General features: G+C 45.0%; 1 protein-coding gene across 2 annotated transcripts; it reads left to right on the plus strand.

The window, feature by feature from the left end:
- Nucleotides 1-392: 392 nt before the first annotated feature.
- Nucleotides 393-3,469, plus strand: LOC136546116 (uncharacterized). 2 transcript variants are annotated; one of them, XM_066538087.1, is made up of 3 exons: nt 393-882; nt 1,707-2,452; nt 2,649-3,469. In XM_066538087.1, the coding sequence occupies exons 1-3, from the start codon at nt 592-594 to the stop codon at nt 3,169-3,171; spliced, it is 1,560 nt and encodes a 519-aa protein (XP_066394184.1). In that variant the 5' UTR covers nt 393-591; the 3' UTR covers nt 3,172-3,469. The 2 variants fall into 2 exon arrangements, with proteins under 2 accessions (XP_066394184.1, XP_066394185.1); XM_066538088.1 differs by having other exon boundaries at nt 1,707-2,456; nt 2,649-2,804.
- Nucleotides 3,470-10,906: the final 7,437 nt, after the last annotated feature.

Genomic DNA, 10,906 nt, shown 5'->3' on the forward strand with positions numbered 1-10,906 from the left:
CTCGCACCCGGCGGAGCTCGCGGCCGCACCGGCGGAGCTCTTGCGTCGTCTTGCGGCAGACATTTGCGTCGTCCGGCTATCGAAGACGCTTATTTGCCTTTCCCTTCGGCTGGTAGGTAAAATCGGTCGGCTGTTTGAGTCTTCTGTTGGACAGCATTTTTGGCCACGCAAACTACTGTTGAAGACGCATTTTACTTTTGCGCTTCGTTACTGGAGACCGTCTTAGCCAGCTTGTTAGATGTACAGGCTATTACCTTGTTCGCTTGCTCGTAAACGATCGTAAATTTCCAGCCAGGAACAGTGTTTTTCTCTCATACCAAACCAACCAGGACAGTAAATAATTCATACGATACGGCCTCCCGAACAGGCTTTATATTAGCCATGCTCTCACCCGTCCACCCACTGCTGTAGCTGTATTGCACTACTGTTCCCAACGTTTCCATCGACGAACATTTCCACGAAAATCTCGCCGCTCTCGCGAAAAAGGACGCCACCGCCGACCGCCCTCGCTTGCTGCTCCCCACCGGCCAGGTGCAGGGGCGCCTCGCCCGCGCGCGGACCAGTCAGTCAACCACCCGCGTCGGCGGACCGATGGCGGAGGCGGGGAGGCGGACGCTGGTGCTGGTGAACCTGGCGGCCATCATGGAGCGCGCCGACGAGGCGCTGCTGCCCGCGGTGTACGGGGAGGTGGGCGCCGCGCTGGGCGCCACGCCCGTGGCGCTCGGCGCGCTCACGCTCTACCGCTCCGCCGTGCAGGCCGCCTGCTACCCGCTCGCCGCCTACGCCGCCGTGCGCTACAACCGCGCCCACGTTATCGCCGTTGGGGCCGTTCTCTGGGCCGCCGCCACCTTCCTCGTCGCCGTCTCCGACACCTTCGCCCAGGTCCGTCCATTCCTAGAAAATCCTACTTTATGCGGCGGCGTGTTTTCTCTCTTGGCGTGGGATCTCTTGCCACGAATTTGGTAGGTCACCAGTCCAATTGTGCTCAGCTTTAGCTTTGGATCTGATTATAGAACTAGGGTGCGGATCCTTAGCGGTATATGCTTCGGTTCCCTACTTTGGTTCATCCGCTGATAATTCTGTGCTTTGTGCTTTCGCTATCGAGGCTTTACTGGCCAAAAAGCTGACGAAGGTTCACTTTAGTTTCCTGTGCGACTTTGCGCATTCCCTTCGCTCGTAGTATCAGCAGTCAAGTTTGAGATGCTATAGGAAACCAACTTTAGATCAAGGTAACCGTAGAAAATGTTAGCACGAAATTTTTGCTGTTTGTTTTTCCTGAGGAATCTGACTTATTATTACTTATTAATTCAGTTAAAAATTTGCAAGTAATGCATTAAATGGTTGATTTATGTCTATACATAAATTATCTGATATCCATGAAATTAGTTTTTATTTCTTTCCATTCCAGATTTTGATGTGGGGACTTTCTCTGCCATTTTTCTCCTGGATATAAAATTGTTTTAATTTTCAACCTGTTGTACTCAAATCTGGTTGGATCTCCATGAAATATCATTGTTTACAATCAAAATTGATTTTGAAGTTCGAAAACCTCAAATTTAGTTTGCTTGAGATTTTGCCACATCAATTTGTGTGCTGTGAAATTTATCTTAAAATAAAGTTTCTATTAGTCCTCAACAGAATAATAAGTTTTTGTATACAAGTAAAAGATGAGAACATGTGTGCATGAAAAATGTTTTTTTGAGCAGGTAGCGATAGCTAGAGGTTTGAATGGTATTGGCCTAGCACTTGTCGCCCCAGCAGTCCAATCTCTAGTGGCAGATTGCTCTGATGATAATACTCGAGGCGCCGCATTTGGATGGCTTCAACTCACAGGCAATATTGGTTCAATTATTGGTGGTTTGTTTTCCCTGATGCTAGCATCAACCACAGTCATGGGTATTGCCGGTTGGCGTGTTGCATTTCACATTGTTGCTCTTATAAGTGTTGTAGTCGGTGTGTTGGTTGGCGTATTCGCAGTGGACCCCCATTTCCTCCATGTTGAAAGTGGCGAGCAGCTGTTGCCCAAGTCTGCATGGGCAGAGATGAAGGATTTGGTGAGAGAAGCCAAGGCTGTTGTAAAAATCCCATCATTTCAGATCATTGTGGCTCAGGGTGTCACAGGCTCGTTTCCATGGTCTGCCCTGGCCTTTGCCCCAATGTGGTTGGAGCTGATGGGGTTTACACATAACAAAACTGGACTCCTCATAACAACATTTGCACTGGCAAGCTCACTTGGAGGGCTATTAGGTGGAAAGATGGGGGATCACTTTGCTATTCGCTTCCCAGATTCTGGTCGAATAGTCCTGTCACAGATAAGCTCGGCTTCTGCTATTCCACTGGCTGCTCTATTGCTTTTGGGGCTCCCTGATAACTCCTCTTCTGGTTTCTTGCATGGACTTGTCATGTTTATTATGGGGCTGAGCATCTCCTGGAACGGTCCCGCAACTAACAAGCAAGTACATTTTCACCTTTTATTTGATTCATTCGTTGCTGAACATATTATCAACACCAAAGCATGCACAGGGAATCCATTTCTGCATTAGTACTTTACTGAACTTTTACTGGGCATACAATATATTTTATGACATGCAAGAGTAGCTCTATGAAATTCTTGAGTGCTGGCAATAATGATTCTATTTAATTTGCAGCCCAATATTTGCTGAGATTGTACCTGAGAGGTCAAGAACAAGTATCTATGCATTGGACCGTTCTTTTGAGTCAGTTTTAGCTTCATTTGCTCCACCGGTTGTTGGGTTTCTAGCTGAGCATGTTTATGGCTACAATCCCATCTCCTATGGAGCTGCAGATGACAATGTTGGCAGGGATAAATCAAATGCTGATGCCCTAGCCAAAGCTCTGTACACGTCGATCGCCATCCCTATGCTGCTTTGCTGCTTCATCTACTCCCTGTTGTACCGCACATACCCACGCGACAGGGAGAGGGCAAGGATGGACACTCTGATCACTTCAGAGCTCCAGCAGATTGAACTGGAAAGATGTCATGGGCTAGGGGGTTATTATTCTGGAAGGAAGGAGGACGCCACTGTGGTCGATATGGAGTACAGCGAGGAAGATTTCGATGCCGATGATGATGAAAAGGGGCTGATGGAACAGCAGGCTAAGCAGAGTGGCAGTGTCAAGTGGCACAGTAGTGATTCACAAAATTTGTGACGTTTTTGCCAAATAGTGTCTCCCGGATCTGTACAGAAAATACATGATATATGGGCGAGTGAGAGTGAGTTACCTTTTGAAGGACGATTACAGTAGGTTGTTTAGGTATGTGCTTACATAGACTTTTAGTTCAGAAGCATCAGAGCCATTCAGTTCTTTTCTGTATTATATAATAGTATATAAACCTTTTTGGAGCAATATGGTGGTGAATATATCTGTAGTCAAAAGTTCGAATGGATGAAGCTGGTGACTGGTGAATAGGTAGGAGGGATAAAGTATGATGCGCAATTCCTTGTACAGTAAAGTTATGGTACTTCATGTTTCGTATGAGCGCGTCTAGCTCAGTCGGTAGAGCGCAAGGTTACGCTCGTCGGTTCGAGCCCCAAGGTGGGCGTTTGTCCTTTTATTGTTCTTCACTGGTGGCGTTTTTCCTTTTTTGTGCAGGGCCATTGTTCTTCACTGTCAGAGACCATTAGTACTCGTGCACCTTTCTGGTCTGATATAGAGAACATGCATCTCTTTTAGTGTCCTTCACTGATCAGAGATCATAATACCCATGCACCCAGCGCCTTTCTGGTCTCCTGTAGAGAGAATGCATGGCTAGTATAGGTTAGGATCGTGGTGTACCTTTCTGTGTAACCGTAGATCCAGGTAAGGCTCCTCGCCTTAGCGTAGTTGGGCCGCAGCAACGTAGACGCCAAGTTCGCCCTGGATGCCGCCTCGCGGACGCCGGTGCTTGGCACGGTGGTGAGGAGGCGAGGTGGCGATCCAGTGGACCGGTGGAGACCCTACAGAGGCGACGACGGTGTGGTGGGGCATCCCATCGCTGGCAGCACACTGTAGATTGGATTAGGGTTTCTATCGATGGGATCATGACGGCTCAGACCAATCTCGTGACTCGAGCCGTGATCCCCACCTATCTTTATATGTGCTGTGCGACAAGGGTCCACCAACCTATTAGGGTTGGGCGTCCCCGATCAGGGCACAGAGGCAAGGGCCCAATAGGCCGTTGGGCCTATTGGTGGAGATCAACTAACATTCCCCCCCTTAATCTCATTCCATCTTTCAATTTTATATCATTTACTTTTGTTCATTCCATTATAGATTAGCACATAGATCATGTCTCATCGTCATGGTCCATTGCCGATAGATTTAACAGCTACAACACACTACTCTGTTATGAAATAGATACTTATCTTTGGGCCTTCTTTTGTCTAGGAATTTTAGGCTTTCCCTTAAACCCATACTAGCTACATGTTCTCTGAACACCATGTTCTCTGAACACGTTGGGTGGTAAGCCTTTTGTAAGCGGATTCGCGAGCATCTTTTCTGTACTTATATGCTCAAGACTTATGACTTGATCCCAGACTTTATCTATCACAACATAATACTCTATGTCAATGTGTTTGACAACACCACTTAACTTATGTTGTGAGCATACTATACTGCCAGATTATAATCGCAGTATAACTTAAGTGGTCTATAGATGTCGTCAACCACCTTCAAACCAGGTATGAACTTCTTTAGTCAGTTCACCTGCCCCGTTACCTCATATCACGCTATAAACTGTCATACATTGTGGACGATGTAGTGACGGTTTGCATTTGAGCTTTTCCATGAAATAGCTCCCCTTTTCGAGAGTGAATACTATCCCATCGTGGATTTTCTATCATCTCTCGCATAATCAGAATATGAATTTCCCACTATGTGGAGTGAATCAGATCTTCTATAAGTCATCATGAGGCCTTTCGTTCCTTGCAAATAATGCAAGACTTTCTTTACTAATTTCATTGTTCTGTTCCATAATTACTTTGGAATCTGCCAAGTAACCCGGTAACAAATGCCAAGTCAGGGCGCGTACATACTTGAGCATATTGTAAGCTTCCGACAGCTGAAGCATATGGAACCACTTTCATTTGATTGAGCTCATATTGGTTCCTGGGGCATTGAAAATCCCCATATCTGTCGCCCTTGACTATAAGAGCAGGTGAGGGGCTACATTTGTGCATACTGAATTTCTTTAAGATTCTTTCTATGTATGTCTTTTGTGATAGTCCTAATACCCCTTTTCTTCTATTTCGGTGAATCTCGATCCCTAGAACGAACGAGCTTTCACCAAGATCTTTCATATCAAGTTTTGAGGACAAAACTTCTGTCTCCTGTAGTAGACTGACATCACTACTAGCAAGTAAGATATCATCCACATACAGGACAAGGAAGATAAACTTCCCATTCTTAAACTTTGCATAGACACAATTGTCCTCTACATTCTCTTTAAAACCCAAAATTCTTTATTGTCTGATCAAACTTCAAGTACCACTGTCTTGAAGCTTGTTTTAATCCATAAATGGATTTCTTTAGGCGGCATCCCATTCGTTCTTTTCCTTCCATGACAAAATCTTTCGGTTGTGCCACATAAACATTTTCCTCCAAGTTTCCATTGAGAAATGACGTCTTTACATCCATCTGATGTAATTCTAAATCTAATGTGCCATTAATGCCATTATAATTCTAAAGGAAACTTCACATGAGACTGGAGAAAAGGTCTCATTGTAATCAATCCCTTCTCTTTGCATAAAGCCTTTTGCCACAAGTCGCGCTTTATATCTCTCTATATTTCCTTGAGAGTCAAGTTTTGTTTTGTAGACCCATTTACAGTCTACTATTTTGGCTTCTTTAGGAATTATATCCAAATCCCAAACTTTATTGACATTCATTGATTTCATTTCATCTTCCATGGCCTCAAGCCACTTTGATGAATGATCACTACTCATGGCTTCTTCAAACGAGGTGGGATCATCTGTTGGTACGGGACCAATGGGATACCCCGCAAGGAAGGGAGAAGATCTAGTCTAACTAGGATTCTTCCCCTGTAATCTTAGTAGTAGTATTATTCTGTAATCCTATTAGGAACTCTCATTGTAAACCGACTAGGATTCTGACCTCCTGACTATATAAGGGAGGGCAGGGTTCCTAGGGAAGGACAAACGCAACACAACACTTTACAATCAATCCAACGCAAAGGCTAACGCCGACTGGACGTAGGGCTATTACTCGATCACGGTCGAGGGCCCAAACCAGGATAAATCGACTGTCTCTTGCGTTTACCGTCGAGTTCTGCATACGCTGAAGCCCAAACATACTATCCCGGGTATCCCCATGACAGGCTATCGGTGGTCAAATATCGATAGTTGGCATGCCAGGTAGGGGCTTTCGGCGACTTTGCATCCGAGAGCTCGATGGACCTCGACAACATGATCTTCTTGATGGGATCAACCTTCATCTTTGGCTCATGGATTTATGAGGCGGACAACAATGGCAGGCTCCAAAGCCGTCTCCTCAAAAATTTGGATCACCATGAAGACCATTCTATTTTGATAACTATGATAGATCAACTTGCTGGAAGATTCGCGCAGCTCGTGATGTCCGATCCAACTCAGATTTCGTGGCTTCACGCATCCGATTCAAACTCAGTTTCCGCTTCTGAGACATTGTCTTATCCGAGTTCTTTCGGAAAACTGAGTTCTTTTCCGACAAGGCTCCGGAACACGACATCAACCTATCAAGAATACAACTCGGAGTACACTCAGAGTACTTTAAAGAAGTCGGGTCATCTTCCGTTCGGACTCCACAACATGGCAACATTTTATCAGACACGGCCCGAAGGATCCACTAATCCGGTGCTTAGAGTACCACTGAAAGGAGCCCAGGAAGGTCTCATCTTAACTATAACATCTCAATACTACATCGTCCACTGGCCAGGTTCCATTCCTAAGGATAGCAGCACCCAACTAGTCGACAATGCGACAACAACAATTCTACCCTACCAAGAAGGAGACTCAATCTGCGACTTAGAAGCCTCTACTGAAGTTATCAACAACTCTGACAGTATGGAAACAAACGCCGATGACAGAACAACTCACGCTCGAGAAGTATTCATGATTCGCCGTCCTCGATCACCATTAGTCCCCCCAGAAGCGCTCGACGTCAGGTCTTCAGATGAATCTGAGTCCAACATATCACCATTTACCCAGGGGCATGATGGTGAGACCGAGAGTCAGAGGCAAGCCAGAGAGAGAAAGAACAAATTGAAACAAGGACGTCAACGCCATGCTAAGCAGCGCAAGGAAGCTTGGATCAGATATGAGTCAGCCCTAGCCGAGTACAATAGAAGAAAATCAAAGCGAGAGGTCGAGGAAGGACGAGCGGCGAATACACCCTACGATAAGATCCGAGAGGCACTAGAAGAACTCAGGGCGACTTCACATCCTAGTGAAAAACAAGAACAGCTCTGGGACTTCCTCTGATCAATAGTCCTAAGAATGCACGACGGAAGGGCCTGCTCAAGACTACCTGACAGGTCAACATCTCATGAGCAGGAAGATCAAAATCAAAGGAAGTCCGCTTTCGAGAGACTTGGACCAAGTGGAAGTCACAACAGAGAAAGCAGAAGAAACCATAGTCAAAACGACCGAGTCGAACAACCAAGAAAGGCCAGAAGCAAAGCACCTATTTGGATAGCCACGCAAAACTACTCTCACCAAGACAATAGTTGGTAAGAAGGGGGCGCTAAATCAGAATACACAGAAGCCAGAACGCACGATAGATTCCCCTATTTTACAAACAGACTTGCTTCAATACGACTGCCTCACAAGTTCAAGCCGTCCAACCACTCCAAGTATGATGGCAAGACCAAACCAAAGCAATGGCTCAGGATTTACTCGCAATCGATTGAATTGGCCGGAGGAGACGATGACATCAAGACCTTGTTCTTTCCCATGGCCCTAGAAACCATGCCACTTCAATGGTTTGACAAATTAAATCCAGGATCAATCAGAAATTGGGAGGACTTGCAAAGAGCTTTCTATGAAAATTTTGCGAGTATCATTACACACCCAATCACCCACGCAGAGTTAAAAGGACTCAAGCAGAAAGGAGGTGAAAATCTCAGAAATTACTATCGATGATTTGGCGAACTACGAGCTCAAGTACATGACATCACCCAACGAGAAGTAATCGAAGCTTTCTCTCACAAAATCATGGCTAGGTGGCAATTTTAAGACTTCTGCAAAGAAAATCCAAGAAACAATAAAGAATTCAGACGAACAGTGGAAAATATTATTACTATAGAAGAAAAGACACGAGAAAGATTCCCGGATAGAAACAACCGAGACAACCCAGACAAGCAAAATCATCGAAACAATAGACAACAGGAAAGAAAACGTGGACCGGACAACACCGTAGCAGTGACTAACAAATCAAGGAAGTTTTCCAAGCCTAGAAGGTATGACGATATTGAAAACATGCGTTGTATCTTGCACCCCAAAGGAAATCACACCATCGGAGATTGCTACACCTTCAAAGATCGATACACAAGAAAAGATAGTAAGGAGAATACCAAAGAAGGCAATCAGAAAAAAAGAAGAAGACAACCACGAAGACAAGGGATTCCAAAAATCTAGGGGGATAGTAGTAGTAATCTTTGCTGGGGTTCCAGATTCCAGAAGCAAACATCAAGAAAAGCTAGCATTATGAACCATCATGGCAACAGAACCGGCTACACCAAGATATCTCAATTGGTCACAATATCCAATCCAATTTTCAAGAGAAGACCAATGTACTAGCATAGGAAATGTAGGTCATTATCCACTAGTTCTAGATCCAACTATTGCCGGTATGACTGTCACGAAAGTACTAATCGACTGGGGAGCCAGACTCAACATCATTTTTTTAGAAACTTTAAGGAAGATGGGACTACAACTTGTCGGGATGATTACACCAACAAGCACACCTTTTTATGGCATAGTACCCGGCAAGGCAGCAATGCCACTTGGACAAATCACTCTACCAGTTACTTTTGGGACTCCCTCGAACTACCGTATAGAGTTCATCAAGTTTGAAGTTGCGGACTTTGATTCATCATATCACGCAATCCTCGGGTGCCCAGCACTAGCAAAATTCATGACGATACCGCATTATCCGTACCAGTTGCTTAAGATGCCAGGGCCTAACGGTGTCCTTTCTCTTCGGAGTGATTTTAAGCGCGCTTTTGACTGCGATGTTCAGGCAATCCAAATTGCAGCAAAAGCATAGGCCGCCGATGGAAGAAAAGAAATAGCCACTGTTGCAGCAAAAATGAGCCTAGAAGAGCTTGAGATACCGGCTAAAAAACCCAGTATTCTAGCACCACCAAAAGAAGCCGACGTCAAGCAAATCGACCTGGGCATCGGTGATCCCTCCAAAACGATAACCATCAGCGCCCACCTCTCGGCAAAATAGGAACTCGCGCTCACCAACTTTCTTTAGGACAACAAAGATATCTTCGCTTGGAAGCCGGCCGACATGCTAGGGGTCCCAAGAGGGTTGGCTGAGCACAGAATTGATATCAATGAAGGCTCCATGCCTATGAAGCAACGACTACGACGATTCTCACCCAACAAGAAGGCAACAATTAAAAAAGAAATCACAAAACTAATGGCAGCCGGATTCATCAGAGAAATCCTCCATCTAGATTGGGTAGCAAACCCAGTTCTAGTACAGAAAAAGAATACGAACGAGTGGCGCATGTGTTTCGACTACACAGATCTCAACAAACACTGCCCGAAAGATCCATTCGGGCTACCACGCATTGATTAGATAGTTGATTCAACAACATGATCTGTCCTATTATCCTTCCTTGATTGCTATTTAGGATATCACCAGATCATATTAAAGGAAAAAGACCAGAGCAAGACATCTTTCATCACTCCATTCGGTGCCTACTGCTACAAAACCATGTCATTCGGACTCAAGAATGCTGGTGCCACTTACCAAAGAGCTATCCAAACGTGCCTTGGTGATCAGATTGGTGAAAACATAGAGGCATACGTGGATGACGTAGTAGTAAAGACAAAGAACCTGGATACACTAATTGAAGACTTAAAGCAAACATTCGAAAACCTGAAAAGGTGGAGGTGGAAATTAAACCCAAACAAGTGTGTATTCGGAGTTCCTTCAGGACAACTACTCGGATTCTTGGTCAGTCATTGCGGAATCGAAGCAAGCGCCAAGCAAATTCAAGCCATAACAGAGATGGGCCCTCCTCGAAGTGTCAAAGATGTGCAGAAGCTAACAGGCTGCCTGGTGGCCCTAAATCATTTCATATCAAGACTCGGCGAAAAAGGGTTACCTTTCTTTAAACTGCTAAAGAAGACAGACAAATTTGAGTAGATAGAAGAAGCCAATGAAGCTTTCAAGAAGCTCAAGGCATACCTAACTTCCTCACCCGTTCTCACACCTCCAAAGAAATACGAAGACATGATGCTGTACATTGCGGCAACTTCTACTATGATCAGCACAGCGATTGTCATAGAAAGAGAAGAAGGGCGTGTATATAAAGTGCAACGCCCGTATACTACATCAGCGAAGTACTGTCAGAATCAAAAATCCAATACCCACATGTACAAAAACTACTCTACGCCCTACTGATCACTTCACGCAAGCTTCGCCACTATTTTGAAAGCCATAAGATTACCGTGGTGACAGATTTCCCACTCGGAGACATCATACACAACAGAGACACAACAGGGCGCATATCTAAGTGGGTAGTTGAACTTGGCGCTCTCAACATCGATTTCACCCCACGGAAGGCAATTAAATCTCAAGCCCTGGCTGATTTTGTTGCCAAGTGGATAGAAATTCAACAACCTATGTCAAATACCATCCTTGATCATTGGAAGATGTACTTTGATGGATT

The sequence above is a fragment of the Miscanthus floridulus genome, chromosome 3 (genome assembly GCF_019320115.1).
Source record: "Miscanthus floridulus cultivar M001 chromosome 3, ASM1932011v1, whole genome shotgun sequence".
NCBI classification, from domain to species: domain Eukaryota; kingdom Viridiplantae; phylum Streptophyta; class Magnoliopsida; order Poales; family Poaceae; genus Miscanthus; species Miscanthus floridulus.

What these genes read in the sequence shown, in the direction of transcription:
- LOC136546116 (XM_066538087.1), top strand. Translation starts at nt 592, where the DNA reads ATGGCGGAGGCGGGGAGGCGGACGCTGGTGCTGGTGAACCTGGCGGCC. An exon ending in TCTCCGACACCTTCGCCCAG is followed by an intron (nt 883 to 1,706) that starts GTCCGTCCATTC and finishes TTTTTTGAGCAG; the next exon opens with GTAGCGATAGCTAGAGGTTT. An exon ending in AACGGTCCCGCAACTAACAA is followed by an intron (nt 2,453 to 2,648) that starts GCAAGTACATTT and finishes TTTAATTTGCAG; the next exon opens with CCCAATATTTGCTGAGATTG.